General features: G+C 38.7%; 1 protein-coding gene across 1 annotated transcript; it reads left to right on the top strand.

The window, feature by feature from the left end:
- The first annotated feature begins 22,484 nt into the window (after positions 1–22,484).
- Positions 22,485–24,336, top strand: LOC103326929 (palmitoyl-monogalactosyldiacylglycerol delta-7 desaturase, chloroplastic-like). Its single transcript, XM_008229177.2, has 5 exons — positions 22,485–22,848; positions 22,964–23,104; positions 23,222–23,362; positions 23,714–23,820; positions 23,923–24,336. Exons 1-5 carry the CDS (start codon positions 22,561–22,563, stop codon positions 24,140–24,142), a joined length of 897 nt encoding a protein of 298 aa, XP_008227399.2. The 5' UTR covers positions 22,485–22,560; the 3' UTR covers positions 24,143–24,336.
- Positions 24,337–25,081: the final 745 nt, after the last annotated feature.

Genomic DNA, 25,081 nt, shown 5'->3' with positions numbered 1-25,081 from the left:
CTGAGCATGTTTATTGCAATAAACAAGCAATATACGCGCAATAAATCTGAAGTTTCCAAGTTTTTTTTATTGTCTTACTATTGTCATCGTATTGGCCCTGTATTACTATTTTATCATTGTCGTACCACTTCTTTTTTCAAGTCTGTCTTGGAAAGTTTTTGTTGGGTTTTAGACAAATAAATGCTTCTGATTCAAACAAAAATTTAAAATCAATGCCAATCCACCCATTTCAAGAACAAATATTACAAATTGGGTTTGCAAACTCATTGGTGATGCTTGTGGCTAATGATGTGGATGAGGAAGATGGGTCTTTGGACCTAGGAAAAGAAGAACATGGATAATTGGGAATTAGGGATGGGAATCAATGTGTGTGAGGGAGAGAGAGAGAGAGAGGATATGCAAAATTGGGATTTCATCTCAGATAGAGCATATCAGAGAAGAGAAGTAAAAGAAGAAAGCAATTGAGGATGTCATCTCAGAGATAGCAGATCATAGAAGAAGAAGAACCCACAATTATGTTTCAACAAATTTCTGTACAATCTCACTCAAATTTGACTTGGAGGGTCTTGAACTCACATCAAGCACCAAAAATCCAAACCCATATATGAAATTGATACTAGGAGAAGAAAACCCAAATGTGAAGGAAAAAAGCCGAGCTGGCTACCTGACATGCCATGCATGGAGGTCGAAAGAGGTGACAGAGAGTGAGAGATAGAGGTGGAAAGGGCGAGGTCGTCGTCGCCAATGTGAGTGCGAGTGAAAGAGCGAAGAGATGAGAGAAGGGCTGAGATAGTGAGATTGAGAATTTGTGAAAGAGGATTTGGGAGAGCACATAACGAATAAACAAAAGTGAAAGAGGGGCATAATGAATAAGCGGAAGAGGAAGAGACTAGAGAGATGAGAGTATTTCAGAGAGCAATGACTCAGAAGAAAAAAAAAAAACTAATGATGGATGGGCAATAGGCTGTCAATAGGGAGTTTTTATAAGGGCATTTATGATTTGGTTTCAAAATAAGGATATTAGTGAATAAATTAGGTGAGTCAGGGGTAAAGCCGCCAATTTTCCTTTTTTTTTCTAGCCTTTTTTATTGAAGAATATTTTATTACATCTAATTAAAAATAAAAAATAAAAATATGGGACTCATAAATGCCAATGGTAGATTTGACGGAAATCTTAACGGTGGAACTACATTGTACTAAAGTTAAAAGACTAGGGTATGTAATGGTAAAAATTGAGAAGATATGGACTAACATGTCTTAAGGGTGTAACCACATGGTACTAAATTGTCATTAACCCTAATTTTTTTTGGCAGAATAATTCTCTCAACCTTGCTATCACAAATTTTAAGTTTTCCAATGTCAAAAACCTACCCACTACCGATCTGGTCTCTTTCCTTCTGAACATATCCGCGTAGTATCTCCATCTTCTTCATTTTCTTTTGTTTATTTACTTCTTTTTTTAATTACTTCCCTTTCTCAATGATGCAATTTACTGAGACATCTCCCCCAGCCTTGCACCAAATTATCACCACACCATTTTCCAATTCCAAATGATGAATAAGAACTAAACCCACCGCACCTGCCCCTGCCCTGGCTTCCCCACCTCAACAAAAGCCCTCAGAATCAACTTCGACGACACCAACTACATGGGTAGTGGGTGTGCGGAATAAGTTTGATAGGGTGTGCTAAAGAGATTTGGGTGGCCGAACTGGGTTAGGGCGGCCTTGGGTCGAGAAGGGGTTGGATCTGATGAGCCCGTCGTCGAAATCTATCCGTCTCTTTGTAACCTCCCCAATCCGTATCTCTGCTTTAGTTGGGTGGGTGGTTGTTTGGGTATGGTGTTGGTTGGAACACTTGGGTTGGGAAGGTTGGATGTAGAGGGAAGAGAGACAAAGAGAGGCTGCTTTAATGGTGGTTTGAAAGGGGTGGATCGATGTGCTGATGGGGCTGCTGGGAATAGAGGAGATGCTGGTGTAATTTGGGTTGTGAAGGTGGGTGGTGGGGCGGGTGCGATGGCTATTCTGGTGGGTAATGGTGGGGGTGATTGCGATTAGGGTTCAGGTAGAGAAGGGGGATGGAAAGAGGGGAATTAGTTTTTATTTTTTTTCCCATATATATATATATATATAAAGCAAAAAATGAGAGAATAGTAAAACATTCAAAATACTAGAAAATGCTCTTAATTAATGCAAACATTAAGAATTGAAATTATTAATCAAATCAGGATAATATGGTAAATTCACACTTTTTCATATTTTAAAAAATTAAAATTAAAAGAAAAGTTAGATAATGGATCATATTTTTATGAATACAACTACTCATTATTTTTTTAATTCTAAAATAAATTTTAATTTAAAAAAAAAAAAGCCATCTCGCAGGTGCGGAAGCGCATGCGGAGAAACTAGTGTTATTTTATTTTGTTTAATTAATTTCTAAAAAGTATATATAGAGGTGGGCTCCACATATTCCCACGTCCCCATTTTACACGGGTGGAAAATAGCCAGTTTGGACAAAAGGACCATATTACCCCTACCATGTCATTATTTTTTTACAGAGTTTGGAATGAAGTTGACGGCATGAGGTGAAGTAAAATACGAAATCACAGTCAAAGGGGGAATATGGGTCACTTTCTGTTTCAAGAAGCAAAGTGAGATTTAACCAAAGTTTCAAGAGGCATTTTAACTAATAAACCTTAAATTAATAAGGGTAAATTTCACTTTATTACCTTGAAGTTTACTGAATTTCAGGCTTTCATACAAGAAGTTTTTTTCGTCTCCGTCTCATACCTAATGTTTATTTTTGTACCTCTTTCCTACTTAGTGCTTCCGTTAGTTCCTCAGTTAAAATGCTGATGTGGCAAACAATGGATCCATATGGACCACATATATTGTGCCCCCAACAATCTCTTCTTCCACATCATCCCAACCAAAATTGCACCACCACCACCGCTACTTCATATCTCTCTAGAAAACAGCCACCCTCCACCATTACTACTAGCAAATCTTCGCCATTCTCCCCCACCCCACCCCACCCCTCTCTTCATACCTATAGCCCCATTATTCGTAGTATCCTCTGGACTGTAAAATACCTCTTTTATTGACGAAAGAGAAATATCACAAACCAAATAAAACATCAAATTAACCTAATTGACAGAGAGACAAATCTTATAAATAAACATACAGAGGAAATTAGATCTGGGTTTCAGATCTAAGAACTTGGAAAACCATCCCTAGTGAGAACTTGATCAAAGAACATGGAGGGCTTTCGACCCCAATTAAGGGCATATCCTCCTCAGTATTATCTGCAATCTCTCTCTCTCTCTCTCTCTCTCTCTCTCTCTCTCTCTCTCTCTCTCTCCTTTGATCCCAGACCCAAACCCATCGTCACACCCCTCCCTGAACCCACAACCCCAACCCCCCGCTGACCCTCCAATATTGATTTCCTTGGATTGTTTTCAATTTTTATTTAATAATTTGTTGCCGCAAGGTTTGGTCGGAATGAGGGAGAAGAGGAGGGGAGGTGGAAAAGCAATCAATCACTATATCCTATTATTTCCCTTATGGCTCGTAATTTGCTAACTATTCCAACTCCTATTGCAACATCGAAATCATGCTTTAGTGCAAGTGGTAGAGTTGTATTAGAGAAAAGGGCCAGTTTGAGTCCGAGTAGAATAGAAGTTAGGGGTGGGCATAGTCCGATTCTCACCCCAAATGGAAACTGATACTATTCATTCGGTTCAATTTTGACAAAAAATTTATTTGGTACGGTGTGATGTAGTTTGCCCATAAGCCGGTTCAATTTTTAATTTTTTTTATTTTTTACCGGAATCCTTTTTTTGAAATTTATTTTTACAAAACCTAACCAAAATTTTATTTTTGAGGCTTAAAAATTCACAAAGGTCCAATTTCATGCAAAAGGAGGTGATTGGGCCTAGAAAACAGAAATGATTTGGAGTTCGACTTAGGGAAAGATTAGTTATGGCTTAGAAATTTAGCATTGGGGTTAAATAGTTTATTAAATTTTTCTAAAAATACACACCCGGTCTGGTTTGGCTCAGTCCAATTTTTCACTACAAGAGCAAGAATTGGACCAAACTAGTCCAATTCTATTTTTGGTAAACTTGGTCTGGTTTTTGGTCAACCCAATTTTTTCTCCTTTTTTTTGGCTCAATTTGGCTTCGTTTTCCAGTTTTCTAGTTTGAATGCCCACCCCTAATGAAAGCTTTAATTTGCTTGAAAGATTGGCATATTCAAGAAAGCAAGATGCATCACGAGATGAGCAATGAGCTGAAGACTTAATGAACATTAGAGCATCAAGACCAGATTGGATGGCAGACAGTGAAATTGAGATTAGGAGTGAATATGAAAATGAGACCATTGAAGTTGAAATGTTATGTAATAGGACTATCTTTTAGTTTGCAAGCCTTGGATTTTTATTGTAGTATCAAACCTGGGACTTTTATTATCATGTTTTGATTGTTTGGCAGCCAATGAAGTTTTGATTGTATGAGATTGTGAGTGAATCTAATTTGATTTTGCATAACTTGGGACTTGAATTGAAGATTTATTTGGAATGATATACTTTTAATGGTTTTATTAGACTTTGATTTTGTAAGAGCTTTGTTGTAAGTTTCAGACTTTAAGAAGAATGCAATTAAATTCATATACTTGCAATTTTTTAATTTTTAGTAAGCCCATTTTAGAATAGTTCGGCGAGGCCCGTTAAAGCCCAACCCATAAATTGGGCCTAAGTTTCTAGTCCATTAATTCACTTTTACTTGTTTAAGTGCGGAAAGCCCAACCTATTGACGAGGCCTAAAATTTGCCACTAATTCCTATAAATAAAATAAAATAACGAACACTACGTGAATTACCTACAGTTAGAAAACAACAAAACATACACTTAAGATTAGGGGTGAACTCAGTTCGGCAATGGACATGACCAAAGGAAGCCAACTACTGAACCAGAGAGAAATGAATTGTATAAACAAAGACCGGTCTTCTCGGTTGTCGAGATTCAATTTGACCGAGTGTCACGACCCGATCCGAGAATAAATAATATTCATGAATCAGGGTGCGTGAATTGAATGAAATAAAATAAAATAATTGAAAAATTGATTAAAATACATTACTCTTATATATATATATTTATATAATAATCTTACAAGTGCACAACATATTTTATTTCTAAACTAATCCAACTTCACTGATTTCGTTTTTGTCTTGCTCATTAATTGATCTGAAAAAGAAAATAGGCGAGGGATGAGCAAACCACCGCTGAGTGAGTAGATTATGTACTATGCCAATCAAGCAGTGTCATTTTACACACTCTAGAAAATATAATAAAAAGATATATAATCCAAGTCATATCACATCATTACTTCATATCTTGGTTATTCTTCATAAATTGTACCCCGCACGTGACCCATATCGGCCTCACTGCCCTATGTCCTTTATCCTTTGGATACCCCATCACTGAAGTTCTCATGTTTCGTGAATAATACGTACTTCACAAAAACTCCAAATAATAAATATTGTGTGAAATATTGCACAAAATAGGCATGCTTGACTTGAAAATAAGATAGAGATTTGTAAATAGAATAAATCCATGATAATCTATTATTTTCACATTTATCACAAAATAAGAACTTTTAGAACACATTACATAACCCACTCACCATAATAAGTATGAAATATTGCAAGACAAACACACACGTTCTTCATCTTGTTTCTTTTTCTTCTCTCTCTCTCTCTCTCTCTCTCTCTCTCTCTCTCTCTCTCTCTTTCTTTCTTAAACACTACTTCATGGTAGAAATCTAAGAATTAGAATGAATGATTGAAGTAAGGAATGATGACACTTATAGGGGAGGCTACGGATGCAACCAAATAATATATATATATATATATAATATTTTAAACCACCAAAAGATAAGATAGAAAAGTAAGGGAATAATATGACTCGTGCCCCTTTGCCCAATGATATGACAACACCACTTGTTACTATAACATGCAACGTGGTATGACAATGATGATTTGATTGAAACCAATTCCAAGTCTCTACAAGCGAAAAAACAAGAATGGTGCCATATTTCAACTAAAGGAATAATCTCATACTAGGCTTAAGATTTAATAACATATAAGTCTTCACAATAAATACTAAATAAGGAAAATTCATATTAATAAATAATTAATATGTAGTATGAATATTTCTTTAAAATAATAATTTATATAGTTTTTAAAAAATAAAAAATAGGTTCTCACACTAAGGAGAAATTATAGAATAGGACTGTATCACCATGTTAGCTTGTGATACTCCCATTCAAAATTTGTCATGTGTCATTTTTATATTAAAAAAATATAAGTTTTTACAGCTGGATTTAAAACTTCTTTCTTATATTCATAATAAAACTAAAGAAAAAATAAATCGAAAAAGACAGAAAAGGACAAATAAGGCACCGGAAACCACCTCACACCCAGCACTACCGCCCTTCCCTCTCCTATCTGTCTCTCTAAAACTGTAGGGTGTCTTCAGCCCATGGAATACCACCTGCAAGATAATATAAGCCTTGAAAATGGGTCCAATTTTATTCAATTACCATTAACACCCATTTCTGACCTCAGCTGTTTTCAAATCTGATAGCATCTGTCAACAAATGAGCAAGACCTTCAAAAAGAAGAAATATAGATGGGTCTTTGGTAGCCACCAAAAGGGTGGGAAACAAGGATTGGGCTATGGTTAATTTATTGAATTGCATGAGAAGGCCACAAAGAGAGAGTGAGAGAGACTGGAAAAGAGAGAAAGGGAGGGGCGGTGGCCAAGGGGAGGTTGCGCAGGGTAAGAGAATTGGTCGGGTTGGGTGGTTATGTCTCTTTCCTGATTTTTTATTTTCTTAATTTTATTTCAAAAGATAATAATGGGTTTCTTGTCTAGCTGGAAAAAAAAAGCTTTACTTATTTTAAAAAATGACAAGTGGCAAATTTTGAATGGAAGTATCACAAGCTGACATAGTGGTACAGTCCTATTCTATAATTTCTCCACACGAAGACCTTCGATCGAATCGGTTTGCCCAAATTTCTCCCGTTCGAAAAAGCGAGCAAACAGACAAGTTCATCACCAACAGATTAAACCTCAATGGAAATAAGCCCCTGTCAAAAATGTAAAATCCCAAACAATCAATTCAAATCAATCGATTGCCATGCACAATTGAAACCCCAATCCAATTAAAATCTAATTAATTTAACTGATGAGGGGGAAATAGCAATTTTGTCAATGGCTAGAAAGAGTAGAGAGAGACAGAAGCTTGAAAGAGAAGAAGAGAGAGGTTGCGATGAGGCTGAGAAGGGGAGAGTAGATAGAGTGAGACAGATGAAGAGGAAGATGAGTTTTTGAAAATATTATGCTACGGTAATGAATAAGATGGGTGTTGGAGGGAAATGAGGAGAGAGAAGAAGATGAGATGAGATGAGGGGATGAAGAAAAAAACGCAAACTATTTTCTTAAAAACAACCAAATCACAATGGAATGTTAAATCACATAAGAAGAAGCTAAAACTGCTATCTAGAATTAGGCTATCAAGCCTTGGAACTTAGCTCAGAAAACTCCACAACAAATTCGAAGCCCTAATTTGATTTCTATAAAAACCCTAATTTCAATTTCATAAATAAAAGAACCGCAATTTACCTAAATTAGCAACACAACGCTTACTTGAGACTGAGATGAGATGAAACACAACCACTGTAAGATTCGATCGAAGGAGTTAACACTAATTGAGAGGTTGAGAGAGGGAGAAGGGAGGAGGCGGAGCAAAAGTTGAGAGAGGGAGAGAGAGCGAGAGAAAGTTGAGAGACCAAGACTGAGAGTGAGAGAGCAAGAGAGCGAGAGATACATAGAGGATGAAGCAGCCAAAAAGATACATGTTTACACCATAATCAACCGAGCATACCTAGCCTCAAAACAACTAGCACCAAGGCAGACACGCCTTCTCTCTTACCGAAGGAAGACACTCTTCCAAGGTGCCAGACACCTGCTAAAACTCTCAACTGCTGAAGCTCACAAACTGCCAAACCTAATCTCCATGACACGTGTCACCACCATAGTGACTTGCACAAAGTCCTACATCGTAAATCTATACAAACCTCCCACTTTCACTTCCCTATAAATAGGGAACAGTACCCTAGTAAAAAGAGTAACTACTTTCTTACATTTTAATGTTACTCTGCCAAAGTTACCACTCTTAGCTGACTTAAGCATCGGAGAGCCTTCGGCCGGCACCACACCGGTGTTCGAAGCTTAATGATTGTTTCTCTTACTTTGTCTTCTGCAAGCTCAACCCTTACAGAAGGTCCCTACCTTCTCCACTGCTAAAGACAAAACCCCTTTTCTCTAAGTTGACCCTCTTCAAATAGAGTATCAACAGCTTTGGCGCCGTCATGGGAAATCGATACAAAATGCTTAGGTCGTTCTCCCTTCTTCGCCCTTCAAGTACCCATACAATCTTCATCATTCAGCCATGCGATGCCATCGACACCCCTCCATTATTCGGTGCGCGCGTTGCCTTGGCACCCGGCTCCATTCGACGGAGCGATCGCCGGCACCTCGTCGCCCTTCTCGCTCTAGCAATGCGTTTCGCACCTCGCCATCATTCGGTGCTCGCGCTGCCTTCGCACCCCATTACCATTCCAAGCGGCGATGTCTTCGCACCGTCGTCTTTCCGCTCTAGCGATGCCTTTCGGCACCCGCCATCATTTGTGCGTGTGCGGCCTTGGGCACCCCTACTCCATTCGATGCTAGCGATGCCTTCGGCACTCCGTTATCAATTGACACAAGCGATGCCTTCGACACCTTGTCATCATTCGGTGTGAGCGATGCCTTCGGCACCCCGTCATCATTCGACATAAGTGATGTCTTCGGCACGCTGTCATTACTCGACAAGAGCGATGCCTTCGGCACCCCGTCATGTGGCGCATGCGATGCCTTCAGCAGACCTCTCTAAGGTGAGCAATGCCTTCGACACCTCACCTTGCATGGCTTGCATGGCCAAAAGGGGAAGCCACCATTCCAGCCCAAGGAACCACCTTTCAGTCACGTTGAAAGTCTGAATTCATGGGTGGCCAAATATCCCAAGTGCACCATGGATATCACCATGCATGGCTTGCGCATGGCCAAGGAAAAATTACTCCACTCTGAAGGATGCCCACCTGCATCCTCACCACTAGGGAGGCCAACCATTATTTCAATCCAACGGGAAGCTCACGTGGTTCATTTTCCAATTCAACTAAAGTATCACTTTGCATGGCTTGCATGGCTAGGAACAAGCCATTATTTCAATCCGAAGGAAGGCCCATGAAATTCACTTCCAAAAGCATCCTTGTCAAAGAGGCCATCTCACTTAGCTTTTATTGAGGATTGCATGTGGACCAATATCTACCACCAATATCTACTCATTGACTGCAAGCAAAGCATCTCATGCCTATAAGTTTTTATCAGGACATCAGCTTGGCCTAATTTCATCTCTGTACCCATGCTTTGGGGGCCCCTCTATCTCACATGATTCAAGTCAAAGGGGGCAGCCATCACCCGACTAAAATCTCAGTGCTCACATTGCATCCTTCCAAATATATATATAAATACAAAATGAGAGGTTGCCGAACAGAAGGCCCATATACAGCCATGCTCAAGACAAGGCTATCAGCACCATCAGCACTGTCAAGTTCCGAACTTGGGGCATCGGAATTGTACCAAGACTATTGTTCGGTACCGAGTGCTCAAATTTCTTATTAGGCTACCTCTCCATCTCTGTCCAAGCTCTCTTGTCAAATCCCGTACCCAACTCAGCCAATCTACTGAAGATTAACAAAAAAAAAAAAAAAAAAGACATATATATCAAGGTATAGCCAAATAGGCCTTGCCGAATGGCAAGGCCCGTGCAGAGCTAAAATGGGGGCTCACGAAGGGTACCTGTCGCCGCTTGCCTATCTGTAGGACCAGCACAAACCAACCTTTGTAGCAAGCTAGTCCCAGTTCCAAATTTTCTCACCAAACGACAATGACCCAACTACACACACTCACGGTAGTAGGTCCAGCTCCCGGATCACTCATTTCAACCCCCGAGCCCAACTCCAATCCAGAAGCCCAGCGCCCAAACTTCTATTTCAGCACTCTGCCAAAGACGAAATTATAGGCCGCAATACTCATGCCGAATGCAAGCAGGCCTTGCCGAACGGCAAGGCCCCATGAAGTAAAAATGGAGGGTCACGAAATGGTTCTCTCAAAGTTTTGGCATCCTAATAGAATGGGACTGGAGCAGACCATGCCAAAGGGCCAGCTCAAAACCACCTCCTTCAGCTCTAAAAATCTTGTCCAAGCTTTGCTCTTCCTCCCAATCAAATTTGGTTTTGGAATGACCTTGCCAAACAGCAACCAACGTGCAGAAACAAAGGCAGGACTCGATTTTCTTCCTTCAAACTTACCGAAGCTACGGAGATGCCAAGATAGTGAACGATTCACCAAGCCTACTGAACTACCTTAGCGCAAGGCAACACTACCGAAAGGCAAATCCATGCGCACAGCCTACCTGCATGAACAAAGAGTATTCTTCAACCTTTTCCAAACTTGTTGAAGGTGCAAAGGAAATAAACATCAAACAGTCAATCGGTCCTTGTCGTACGGCAAGGGCTGTGTGGAAGGCAAATGGAGGACCGAAAATGAAGGCTGCTTCATGAAACTCAGCTTAGCTTCTCTGATCTGCAGCTCTGCTAAAAAATGGCCAAGGCCTCGAGGATCCAAGAGCTCTCACAACACCAAGGAGACCCAAAGAACCCAATATCATATTTTTCATCTCTTTGCTGAAAAGCCGAGCCTCAAGTGCCCAGCTCTTTTATGGAACGACCCAAGCTCACCGACCCAAGATCCTAACAACGCAAGACGACCCGAACCTGCCAAGGATGAGTTGCCAAACAACACGGGCAGGTGTGCAATGGCAAGCCCCGTGAAAGCTTGGGGGGGCTCGCAAAAATCATCTTGCCAAAAGGCCACTCTCTTGCAAATGTCAAGAGACCCAACTCTCACAAACTTCCTCTCTTGCCGATGATCCAGGTGACCCACACCCACTTCTCACGAAGTAATCGAGGATCACAAAACGCTGGACCCAATCAACACAGAGCCCAGCTCAAGAAAGCCAAGCTTGCTGTACAACCAAACCTGGGGAAATTGCTGAACTACAACGCAAGACAACCTTGCCGAACGAACATCAAATTGGCCAAGAAAATTTCTTAGCCACCAAGCTATTGACACAAACCTGCACCGCCAAATCGAAGAGGACAAGGATCAGGCCCGGCTCCACTCACGTCAAAATTCTTACAAGATCAAAGGCATGGGCACTTATCGATCGAATCTGCCACGTTCGTGAGACCTCACGGTCCTCTCAGCAGCCGAAGCTCTCGAACTCAGCAAAACCCAAATTTCTTGCCGAACACAAAAAGGTGTCCGGAGATTTTTTTACTCACCCCGTCTCCTTCAGCATGAAGGGTACCGTTCGGCAACCCCGAGTTCGAAAGCTCTTGGGCACTCATAAGTTCGAAACCTTGCCACAAGCCAAACCACAACTTGCCAAGCTAACCCTGCCGAACGGCATGTTCGGGCTGCCAAACCGATCAAATTGCAAAAAAGGCAAAAAGGCCACACGCTGTGCTGCAACTCTTTCCTAGCTCTCCTTACGAATATGCAACCCCACCTTGCCGAATGCCTAGTGACCCACCTCAGCCTTACCCAAGGCCTCATGGACCCAGCTCCAAGCCTTGCCAAGGCAACGTCAAGCGCACGGCCCAACTCCAAAAAACCCAGAGTCGCAGACTTATACCAGGCCCGTGTCAAATCTTTCCTTCCGAGCTTTAGTGTGGCAGTCCAGCTCCAACTCTCCTAGACTCTGCTCAAAATAAAAAACAAAGTCAATATCAAATAAAAGTTTCGGCAAGGCCCATGAAATTCAAGTGGGGGACTTGAACCTCTTCTCCAACCCTAGCTATAAAAACACAAGGGCCCAGCTGCAAAGAGTCCCAGCTATCTAAAAGCCTAGCTCCACCAAATACACCCATGGCCCTGCCCCAGCTTCCTTGCCGAAAGCCCACCTAGGGCCCAACTCCTGCAAACACAAATTTTTCCAAGCCCATGTCACATGGCCACCAAAAAAAAAAAAGGGACAAAATGGCCTTGCCGAACGGCAAGGCATGTGCTTTGGCTATAACCCCACACCAAGGCTCTTGCAATTCTCCTACCAAAGACCTAGAAAACGAGTCACACTTCCTTGCCAAAGGCACTAGTAAACCAATTTCAAGGGCCCAACCTTAACTTTCTCTTTGCAAAATGCCCAAGTCCCCAGCTACCTACAGCATTAGAAACTCACATAGCTTTCACCATACCTTCCAAGTGTTGATGCAACTTTTAGCTTGCCAACTTGGGAGATTGGGGAATGCCTTATGGCTCCCACTGAAGCCGGAATGCTCGGTCACGATTACACAAAATCTAACAAGTTCCCAACCCAGAAATTACTTCTTGACTGTGAACTTGTGGGACTACTGTTTACACCATAATCAATCGAGCATACCCAACCTCAAAACAACTAGTACCAAGGCAGACACGCCTTCTCCCTTGCCGAAGGAAGACACTCTTCCAAGGTGATAGACACTTGCCGAAGGAAGACACTCTTCCAAGGTGTGGACACCTGCCGAAGCTCCCGATTGTTGAAGCTCACAAACTGCCAAACCTAATCTCCATGACACGTGTCACCACCACAGTGACTTGATCAAAGTCCCACATCGGAAATCTACACAAACCTCTCACTTTCACTTCCCTATAAATAGGGAATAGTACTCTAGTAAAAAGGGTAACTACTTTCTTACTTTTTACTGTTACTCTGCCAAAGTTATCCTGATAACCCGTTGGTCAATTCAGGATGTGTTGCTGAGAAAAGACATGAACGGAGGAAGATACTTGTGGCACTGTAGAACTTGTCATGCATGTGATGCTACCTTATTGACATTATTGCATCAAGTTTATCAAATCAAGGATTTTTATGTATATGATGAAATCATCTATCAACTAGTTGATGTGCTAATAGAATCCCATTACTGTTGCTTGAATTAGTGGTGGGCACGGTCCAGTAGAACTGGACCCGATTTTCATCCAAAATTGGAACGAAAAGTACTATTCATTTAGTTTGGTTTGATTCGATTTTTACTAAAAATGATTGAGAGAGCCAAACCAATCCGAACCTCCTAAATTCTAGTTCGGTTATGCTTGTTTCGGTTTAAACTGAATCCCATTGCAATTTTTATTTTTTTTTTGGGTTTTAGCCTTAAAATATCTACAAACCCATTTCATTTAATTCTTGTTTTTTATTTTTTAGCCTTCATCTTAACATCACAGGATTCATTTCATTGTTCCTTTTTCCAATTTTTCTTTGGCAAGTCACATAGACAGAAGGAAATGAAACAAATGGAGATTAGAAACCCAAAAGAAATAATAAACATAAATAAGATCCAAAATATTTCATTTATCCTTCTCTATGAATCTAAATCAGAAATCATAAACAAACATGAATTTAATGAAACCCACAAAAGAAATTCGGCATATTATAAAAACTCCATAGAAGATATATTTATACAGCTTTTCATAGTCTTGCATGAGACTTTGATGCTTGAATCTTGTCCCTGGATCATCATAATCAACATATGAAGAAGGCTTCATGCAAGAGGGTAGAGAGAAGCACAAAAATGAAATTAGAGAGAGAGAGAGAGAGAGAGAGAGAGAGAGAGAATCAAAATCAGAAAGAGGAAGAAGAAAGAGAGAGAAAGAGAGAGAAAAAATAAAGAGATAAGCGACGAATAGAGGAAGGAAAAGTAAGGATAAGAGAGAGAGGAAGGAAAGAAAAAGTGGCTTTAGGGTTAGGTGTTGGTTGATGGGCTTTAGGGTTCGGGGTTTCCTGATTTTTTTGTTTGAATCGGTAGAACACGGTGGGTCCACAATGTGCTAATTAGGCCCTCTCAACTGGTTAATGTGTCTAGAAAACTGGGTTTTTATTAGTTTGAATGTTCAAGAACTTCATCATATTGTTGAACTCTATGTGTGTAGCATGTATATTGGCTAAGAGCCTCATGAACCCAAAAAATTGAGAGATAGGATTGTGTGATAAGGTGGGTATTTTAGGAATAATGATGGATGGAAAGATAAGATTGTGTTTTTTCAAATTTACATAGTGGATGAGAAGATAATAGGACAAGGGGTAGAAATAGTAGCACTCAATTAAAAATATGTATGAGGTTATGGATTTTTTGTAATTTGGCTAATAAAGTTGAAAAAAAGAAATGCAAAAGAAAAAAACATATTAAGCTTAGGCCCAAATTGACCAGATCAAACCATTATAATATTATTCAAAAATGCTAGGGACACTAAATTCATGCATCAAATTATTTGAGTCCCAAATGATATAGGTTGTGCCACGTCATACCACCTTATGTGGCAGATGAGGTGGACAACACATCAATTAAAATTAATTTAAAGTTTTCTTAACTTTTATGATTTATTGACACTTTTTAATTGATGTGATTGTCCACTTCATCTGCCACATAAGGTGGTATGAAAATATGAGATATAAATGTGGTAAGTGTAGCATTACTCTTAAAAAATTCCAACTTAGATTATCATGTAATTGATTTGTTTTAAGAAGAAAATTTAAAAAATTTAAAACTTAATTAAGCAAAACCTCTGCAACTTTAGTTCCAACAAAAAAACCATCTCTAGCCCTAAACCGTCAATTTGACGTCGTATTTCAGAAGTCATCTATAGTTTTCTCATGAGGATTCATATTTTTGCAAGTACTTGCTGATTGTTTACCAGCAAAATCTCCCTCTCAGAAGAATATTTGTTCTGTTTGTGTGGGTTTGTGGGAATATTTTTCCTGTTTGTGTTTGTTTGTGGGTAGGGTCCGCGTGTGTCGTGGGCGGGTGTGTGGCTGTTTGGGCGAGGATAGGTCGAGTAAGAGAGGGGAAGAAAAAGAAAAGAGAAAGAAAAAAAAAATTCCTATCTGTTAATTTTTTTAATTAATTTTTTTACAAATTTATAAATAAACCCAATCCTAGACATGTATTTATAAAAAAACCCAAGCACTATTTAAACATAGAAACACACCCAAAATCAACCCCAAAGTCAACTTTTTGGGTGTGTTTATAAATGGGTTTTGAGTGTGTGTAATGATGGGTTTTGGGTGTGTTTATAAAGTGTTTTGGGTGTTGGGTTTTTTTATAATTTCAACCTTCATTTTGGGTGTTTTAGTGAAACTCCCTAATTTTTTTCACAAGTGGCATATATTTTAGCAAAAGGGTAGGTTTCATTTGTGTCATGAAGTACTCTGTACCACTTTCATTTGTGTCATGAAGTACTCTGTATCATTTGCGTTTTACATAAATTTTAACGTAGTTAATAGCATGGAAAAATGAACCACCAAACCTTGATCAAGGAAGTACTCTGGACCACTTTAATTTTCAAAAAATAAAGTAAAATTTGTCCATAATTTTAAAACTACAATAAATAAGCCTAAATTTAAACTACACCTCCACCACATCTTCACCCGCACAAAAGATCTGAGGGTACGGTGGTTTGCATGAAAGGCAATATTACAGGTAACTCTCACCCACACAAACTCCATAAAAATCATCAGTCAAATCTCAGACCCTGACAGGCCATGTTTGATGTATACAGTACACTTATGTATCTATTTAATTTCCTCAAGCTGCTTCACTATTGTGAAGACCGGCATTTGCAGCTACTAGCTACTCAACCACGCAATATAATTCCCAACTTCTAGATTCAACACCCTGATTTGTAGCTTAAGTGATTAAGAATATTTATTTATGCGCTGGATGTCCTAAATTTGATTCCTCCCTCTTTCAATATTTGATTGTATAACAAAAAATAATAATTAATTTCCATTCAAATTTTAAATTGTTAACAACTTTAGGTTTAAATGCTTTTAGGAAAATAAAGTTTCCCCTCACCATAAAGAAAATAATATTAGCTAGGCTTCGAACAAAAGGCATGGCTAAAAGTAAATTGAGATGTGTTCTAATTAGTGGAAAAAGAATCATGGCCACGATATCTTTGCATGTGATACCCGAGAAATATACTTTCTGGCCCCAACCACGCATGATGAATTCTTCTGTTTTTTCCTTTTCTTTTTTGGCAACAGGGTATGAAGCCCAAGAAGAAAACAAAAGATGTTTGAGACTCAGATAAGTAGTTAGCCGCTGTATTCTGCTCACCACGTTATAAAGAGTGATATGGTCAAAAAGGAGGCTATATAAAACTCCTTGTATGCCAAAGCTTTTAATAAGATAGATGTAAATATTTCAAATAAATGGACTTGTAACTCACTATTATCATATTGTTTTTAACTTCATTACCGACACTAGTGTCATGAGAAAAAAAGATGAAAATTCAAAGAATAAGTTTATGCTAAAATATGAATATGGGTTGAATGTATTGCAGTGGCGGTATAAACATAAAAAAAATTACATAGTGAAAGGAGACGTAATAAGCCTTACCCTCAAATGCATTTATATCTACAAATAAAAAAATAAAATAAAAACCTAAAGAAAAATTAAAAGAAAAAAATAGAATTTTTTTTTTTATTTCACATTAAAAGGAAAGATAATATAGAGGACTACATTAAATTTTTTTTATAAAAAAACTAGATTTATTTCAAGAGAAATGGGAAGGGAGAAAATTGGCGGAGCTTGTTTTTTTTTTTTTTTTTAATGAGTTGTGACCTCATTTCTCTCCTTGTTTCCTTTTATAAACGTTTATTACGACATCCGTTTTTAGCTTTCCACCTCGAGCTTCATAGCCCTATCAATCATGTTTCGCAATTTCTGAAATAGTTATATTCGTGCAAGACAAATTTTTTTTAATAATCATGAGTAATGTAGGTAATATTTTTCTAACAAAAAGATAGAAGGGAAGAGAGAGAGAGAGAGAGAGAGAGAGAGAGAGAGAGAGAGAGAGAAGAGAGAAGGAAAACAACGGAAAAAAAGAGATTTAGAGAGGAGAGAAGGAAAAGAATAAAAAAAGAGAGAGGAGAGAGGAAAGTGTAAGGAAAAGAATAAAGAAAGGAGAGAGTAGAGAGGAAAGTGTGAGGAAAAGAATAAAAAAAGAGTGGTGATTTTCCCACTCCAATTTTATCACTTACACTCCCTTTTATAACTAAAAAAGGAGTGTAAGTTGATAAAATTGGAGTGAGAAATCATTACCAAAAAAAAAAAAAGAGGAGAGAGATGAGAGTGTATGTAATATTTTTTTTTAACAAAAATTAGGGTCAGGCAAAAGAGAAGAGAGGAGAGAGAAAAGTGTGGGTAATATTTATTTAACATAAATTTGGGCCAGGCATAAGCCTAGCTTGCCACAAGCTGGAACCGCCCCTGATGTATTGGGTTGTGTTTTATTCTTCTCCATAAGGAGGTATATGTAGGAGTTTACATGAGAGTTTTACAAGGAATTAGATACAGTAAAGAATTAGGAAAGTATATCCTAATTGTACAATAATTTATCACTTACATAAAAATAGGAAAGTAAATTCCTTAATTAATCAAGGAGGTAAATCTCCTTGATTACTTAGGAGACCCACATCAACACTCCTTCTCAAGTTGGTGCATATATGTCACCAATGCCCAACTTGGTAAGTGAGTCATGAAATACTCTTCCACAAACAGCTTTGGTTAAGATATCTATCAGCTGATCTTCTGATTTAACGAATGGTAGGTGAATGATCTTTTTCTCAATTTTTTCTTTGATAAAATGTCTATCCACCTCAACATGTTTGATTTGATCATGTTGAATTGGATTATGGGCAATATCAATAGCTGATTTGTTGTCACAATGCAACTCCATTGGCTTTTCTAGCTTAAAGCTCAATTCTATCAAGAGTCTTCTGATCCACAATAATTCATAAACTCCGTGAGCCATTCCTCGATATTTTGCTTCTGCACTAGATCGAGAAATCACATTTTGCTTTTTTACTCCGCCAAGTGACTAGGTTACCTCCCACTAATATAAAGTACCCTGAAGTAGAGCGTCTATCTATAATGGAACCAGCCCAATCAGCATCTGTGTATCCAACAACTTCAAGATCTCCATTTTTTGAGAACTTTAATCCTTTCACAGGGGTTGACTTTAAGTATCTTAAGATCCGATCAATTACATTCCTATGAGAAACATTGGGCAAATGCATAAACTGACTAACTACACTCATAACATATGCAATATCTAGTCTTGTGTATGCCAGGTATATCAACCTTCCAACAAGGCGTTGGTACTGTTCCTTATTGGTTGGTTCTTGATCCATGTCTTTACACAACTTATGATTCATCTCAATGGGTGTGTCAGCTGGCTTACATCCAAGTATTCCTGTTTCAGTGACTAGATCCACTACATACTTCCTTTTAGACATAAATATACCAGTTTTTGATCTTGCTACTTCAATTCCGAGAAAGTACTTCAGATCACCTAAATCCTTCATCTCAAATTCCTGAGACAAATACTTTTGCAACTTCAGTTGCTCTTCTGTGTTGTTTCCAGTTACGATTATGTCATCTACATAAACAATCAATGTAGTAAGTTTTCCTTCATCACGCTTCAAGAACAGGGTGTGATTTGAATTATTTTGTGTACATCCAAAATTCTTCATAGATTTAGTAAATTTGCCAAACCATGCCCTGGGAGATTGCTTTAACCCATATAATGACTTTCTGAGCTTCCAACTTGATTTTTCTTGTCATAAGCTAAATTACATCATGGGGGTAAGTCCATGTATACTTCTTCTTACAAGTCTCCATGTAAAAATGTATTTTTGACATCAAACTGATGTAGTGGCCAATTGAGATTTGCTGCTAGAGACAATAGGACTCTAATAATGTTAATCTTGGCTACTGGGGCAAAGGTCTTCTCGTAATCTATCTCATATCTCTGTGTGTACCCCATCACCACCAATCTAGCTTTATATCTTTCAACAGATCCATCTACTTTGAGTTTTACAGTATCCACCTGCATCCTACTATCTCTTTTCCATGAGGTAAGGGCACGAGTTCCATGTGACATTCTTTTGGAGAGGTCGCACTTCTTCATTCATAGCTTCTTTCCATTTTGGGTATTCTAGTGCTTTAGTTACACTGTTGAGGACAAATATGTCAGTCTACTGCTTCACATAGTGCAACGTGACTCTGATAATCTGCTGAAAGATATATAATTATTGATGGGGTATTTCCCTTTGGCTTTAAGATATGCTTCATATTGTACTCAAGGTTTGCCACGGTTCTTCCTTTCTGGAAGCAGATATATAGGATTTGTGCCTTCTGAAATCAAATCATCATTGGATATTTCATTAGTGTTATCAATTTCAGGAAAAGATGTTACCTGAATGACTTACTCGGCAGGTGATTGGTGTAGTAACTGGAGTTGAAGTGGGCAAAATCTCATAAAACAGTTTAATTTTCTCCTCCTAATTTTGACAGATGGAGACAATCGATCATTTTCCTCTGGCGACCAGTACGCTAGCTTCCAATCATTTTGAAGTAGGTTCTGTAGTTGAAGAACTAAGGAGGTGACCGATTGCTTTCCAGCAATCGATCATTTTGATGCAGAGTGATGTCTGGGGAAAAAATCGAGAATTGGAGCAGTGGTGGATTCTCGATTCTCCTCCTAGGCTGTTGAAAAATGTAAGTAATGTTCTCGAAACACAACATCTATGGAGGTGAATACCTTTTGACTAGGAGGATGATAACACTGGTATCCTTTCTGATGAGGTGCATAGCTAATGAAAATACACTTTTCGGCTCTGGGATCCAATTTACTTCGTTGGTGATCATGTAAGTGGACAAATACAACACAACCAAAAATTTGGGGTTCCAGGTTTAGGGTGGGAGGTGTTTGGATATGGTGGTGAAGTGTTTGAAGTGGTGTTTGGAAATTTAGGATACTAGAGGGAATCCAATTCACCCACACAAAAGATAAGGTATGCTGCAGAGGCATTACAGGCTTCTGCAAAAGGATCGTGGCATATTGGCACCAAAGAGAGAGGCATGAACGACTTCCAATAAGTGTTTGTTTTTTCTTTCAGCCACCCCATTATGTTGGGGAATGTAAGGGCATGAGCGTTGATATATGATGCCATGATCTTGTAAGAACTGGTTAAGATCATGGTTGAGAAATTCTCCACCATTGTCGAGTATAACGAAGAACCTGAATTCTGGCATGGAGTCTCCACTATTTGATAAAACTATTGAAACCTGGAATTGACTTCCCCTTTAGTTTTGAGAAGGGAAACCCAAGTCATGCGTGTGCAATCATCTATAAGCGTGACAAACCATCGCTCCCTTGCGGAGTGGCAATTTTAGCAGGTCCCCAGACATCAGAATGAACAAGGGAAAATGGAACCAAACTCCTATTTGAACTTAATGGGAACGGGACATGATGACTCTTAGCCAATTCACACGTATCACACTGGAAGCTGGAAACATCAAGACTGGAAAATAATGATGGAAACAACTTCTTAAGATAACCGAACGAGGCATGCCCAAGACATTTATGGACTTGTAACCAAATTTTGTCTCTCTCCCCCTCAGAACGAGTTCCACTGGTTTTGAAAGCTTGACCAACCTTGACCTCATTATCTGGTGTCCAATCTAAGTAGTAGAGGTTGCCCCGTCGAGTACCACAACCAATCGTCTTTCCTATGAGGATGTCTGAAAAACACAATGATTTGGCCAAAATGTTACAGTACATCCCAAAGTAGTAGTAAGTTGTACAACAGATAATAAGTTATGGTCCAAAGGTGGAACAAGCAATACAAAATCCAGATTTAGGGAAGTAGAGAGAGGTAGAGAGCCCTCCCTAACCACAGGGGAGGGGGTACCATTAGCATTAGACACCGCTACAGAGTGGATGATTTGCGACTAATAAGTTTGCTAGGATCAAAGGTCACGTGATCCGTAGCACCCGAGTTAATAATCCATGCGGATTTTTGAGATGACGTATGAAAAGTAGAACCTTTGATGGTGGCGATAGAAGCATGAGTACGAGTAAGGGTTAGCAGGATTGATTGTATGCTTCTTTGAGTCTGCAATAAGGGGGAGAATTATAGGGGTTCTTGACATTGCAGCGGAAGTAAGATGTGATATGAGAATGTGAGAAATTGTGATTTGAGGAATTTGATGTATGAATTTGATGCAGGAATTGGATTTGAAAGGTATGTGTATAAGATTTGAGGGTATGTGTTTAGGGATTTTGATAAGAGGATTTGAGGACTTTAGATTTGAGGGATTTGGATTGGGGGAAAAAATATGAGGAATTTGATTTTGGGTTTTGAATTTAAATATGAGAAATTTGAGATAAGGGTTTAGAGACAACGTAGAATCGATTGCTCTGATACCATGCTAAAATATGAATATGGGTTGGAACGTATTGGGTTGTGTTTTATTCTTCTCCATAAGGAGGTATATATAGGAGTTTACATGAGGGTTTTAGAAGGAATTAGATACAGTAAAGAATTAGGAAAGTATCTCTTAATTGTACAATGATTTATCACTTATATAAAAATAGAAAAGTAAATCCTTTAATTAATCAAGGAAATAAATCTCCTTAATTAATTAAGAGACTCATGTAAACAATTTCGAGGAAATGTTGTTAGCATTCGCACTTCATTATCAACAATGTCCATGGAAGTATAATTTTGTCAAGTTTCCATAGTTTGTACAGACAGTCGGTTCATACAATAATTCAACTCATGTGTGCAAAGCATGGCTGTAGTCCATGTTTTTCTTCAAATTCACACGGTTTGGAAAATGATAGTGAAATTAACAAGTAACTACTAATTGTGATGTTTCATTGAAACAAAGCGGTTCATTCATTTTAGACTTATACGACTGAATGTAGATTGTTTCTAGAGGTTTGGACAAAATGAAGCATCCAAAAACAAAAGGAAACCCAAAAAAAAAAAACACCACAATATATAGTGAACAACACGTATGGAAAAAGATATTCATACGTATACTAAATTGCGTGAACATTATATTATTTAAGGTTCGGTCCATGAGACAAGGAATTGGTAGCTCAAGTGATTAAAAGCATTTATTTTTATATCGATTCTAAATTAGATTACCCCTCTCCAACTATCGCTTGTATCAAATAATAAAATAAAAATAAAAAGCTCGGGCCATGAACTGTGCGGGCTGTCGTATTATATTGATATTAAACAACACATTATTACTTAAGAATTCAAGTTATGCTTTTTAGAAATTCACATAATCGAATATCTAATGCACATTTCCTGCCTTGGTAATTAAAAAAAAGGGATACCCTATCCTGACAAAGCAGCGAGGTATTAAATTGGTTCATTAATATGGCCAACTTGTCTCCAAACACCAACATTTTCATACAACGTATATATATATAGTATGCAGGCAGCATTTCGATACAACAGAAGCGGTATTGAGCAGCAGCTAAAGAAGCAGAGGAGCGATGAAGCTTTTAGTCAAAATTGTAATGATGCCCTGCGGAGAATATTTTGGAAGGAAATGGAATTTACTTGACATAGTCACCGCAGCTGTGTTTCTCACTATGCATTGCCTTTGTGTGATGGCGCCGTTTCATTTCACCTGGCCTGCGTTTTGGGTGGCCGTTGCTCTCTATGTTGTGACGGGGGTAGGAGTTACTCTGTCTTTCCACAGACATCTTGCTCACAGGAGCTTTCGTATTCCGAAATGGCTCGAGTACTTGTTTGCCTATTTCGGGGTTCTCTCACTTCAGGTATGTAAATGTCAATGTTGAGCAACAAAATTTTGCTTAGCTTTAGCTCTTTTCTTTTTGTTTCAGGGGCTATTTTTATTTGATGTGTTTGTTCTTCTTCTTTTGGTTTTTGTAGGGAAGTCCAATAGAATGGGTGAGCTCACACCGATATCACCATCAGTTTACTGATACCGTGAAAGATGTTCATAGCCCTCTTCAAGGTTTTTGGTTTAGTCACATGGGTTGGATCCTCGATAGCGGCTCTCGGTTTGGAAAAGTAACAAAAACACACCCAACTCTCTCTCTCTCTCTCTCTCTCTCTCTCTAAAATACATTTACATACACCAACACAGTGCACTCATTTTGTTCAACTCTTCAATGGAAATTGTTGCAGTATGGAGGACTGAAGAACGTTGAAGATTTGAAAAGGCAAGCCTTCTATAGGTTTCTTCATCATACTTTTCTCTTGCATTCTTTTCTGCTTGGAACTTTACTCTATGTCGTCGGTGGATTGCCCTTCTTGACATGGGGAATGGTGAGATATTTTGCTCCTTGTCTTGTTTTCTTTTTTTATAATTACTCGTTCTCTGTACTTTAATGGCTTTTTAATAGAATATCTTTTTGTATAATTATTTCAGGGCTGGCATGTACATTATTGTCGCATTAAAGTTTTTCATGCTTCATTTGATTGCCATAAAGTCATAAAGCCATACATCAATTTTCCTGTTAAAAAGAATCTTTATTTGTACATCAGTGTTCAAGTTCGAACTCCATCACATCTGATAGTGTGGATGTCAAAACATCCAATCCCCAGTACCACTTGTATATATAGATTTTTTAAAGCTTAGAGTATTGAAGGTTAAATTATTCCTTGTCGACATTGTAGGGGGTGAGGATGGTATGCCTTTTCCACATTACTATGTTAGTAAATTCGGCCGGCCACATGTGGGGACAACAAGTATATCACACTGGTGATACATCAAGGAACAACTGGTATATATTCTGCCCAATATCAACATCTAGCTATACTATCATTTTTTATTATATGGAAATTGATGAGGATTTTAACTATCTTTTTTTTTCTTCTTCAATTAGGTGGTTGGGATTGCTTGCACTTGGAGAAGGATGGCACAATAATCACCATGCTTTTGATTACTCAGCTCGACAAGGTTTTGAATGGTGGCAGATTGATGTTACTTGGTATGTAATAAGATTTCTTGAAGCAATTGGATTGGCAACAGATGTGAAAACTCCAACTGAGGCACAGAAGGAAAGAAAATCTTTACACCATAAAACCATGGCTACTCAGAATTAGGCTTCAAAGCAGCTTCCTATCCGCCATAAGACAGAAATAGAAGTTTGATGTGCTTCTTTTTTTTTTTTTTTTTTGTTTGGTCAAGGATGTGCTTCTTAGTATTCAAATCGTTTGTGTACCGAGTTTAGATCTCAAATTATGTGGCAGATACCACTCACGATCGCATATTTATATAATTACTAAGTTGAATTGAATGATGTTCCATGTCTTTATCGAATGATTTTTTTTTTTTTTTGGGTCTGAAATTCATGTTGTATTCATAAAACCCCAAAACAGGAATAGAAATACAAATAGAAGGCAAAAGCCACAAGGAGCCAGCAGAACACCAGAACAAACTAACAAAAGCAGAGTCAGACATAGCTAGATTCCACCGGAGCCTAGAACAACAGTCCCTACCCAGCAAACTAGCCACTAATAGGAATTAAAACTAAACTGCAGAAGCAACAAGAGGTGGACAAGGCAAACCATCAGAAGTTAACACCCCAACGAGAGACAATGGTGGTCTGTCGACCTAACTTTGCAGTTCCATAGCTCTGTTACTTATCAACGCCGCTGCATGAGCCGCGCGATTTGCACTCCTAGGCACCCATGACCAAATCACCTCTTCGAAAGCTCGAAACCATATCATGGATTTCGTCAATAAGAGGAAGGATAGCCCATGAGTTGTTATCATGATTTCCAGTGATGCCATCAATTAACACCTTGCAATCTGTCTCCAAGATGACTTTCATAAAACCCCTGTTTGTAGCAAAAAGTAAAGCACAAAGAGCTGCTGCCGCTTCTGCACTAAGAGATGAAACACATGAAAGTGGGGAGGCAAGACCACCACACCAATCCCCAGAGAAATTACGTGACACAATGCCAATGCTGCTCTTCATTGTGCCAGGAAGCCAAGAGCCATCCAAGTTGAATTTTACGTTGTTTGGGCATGGTTTAGAC

The sequence above is a fragment of the Prunus mume genome, linkage group LG3 (genome assembly GCF_029339155.1).
Source record: "Prunus mume cultivar Tortuosa linkage group LG3, ASM2933915v1, whole genome shotgun sequence".
Taxonomy (NCBI): domain Eukaryota; kingdom Viridiplantae; phylum Streptophyta; class Magnoliopsida; order Rosales; family Rosaceae; genus Prunus; species Prunus mume.
The sequence above is the reverse complement of the archived record's forward strand: the minus strand, read 5'-3'. Positions and strand labels throughout refer to the sequence as shown.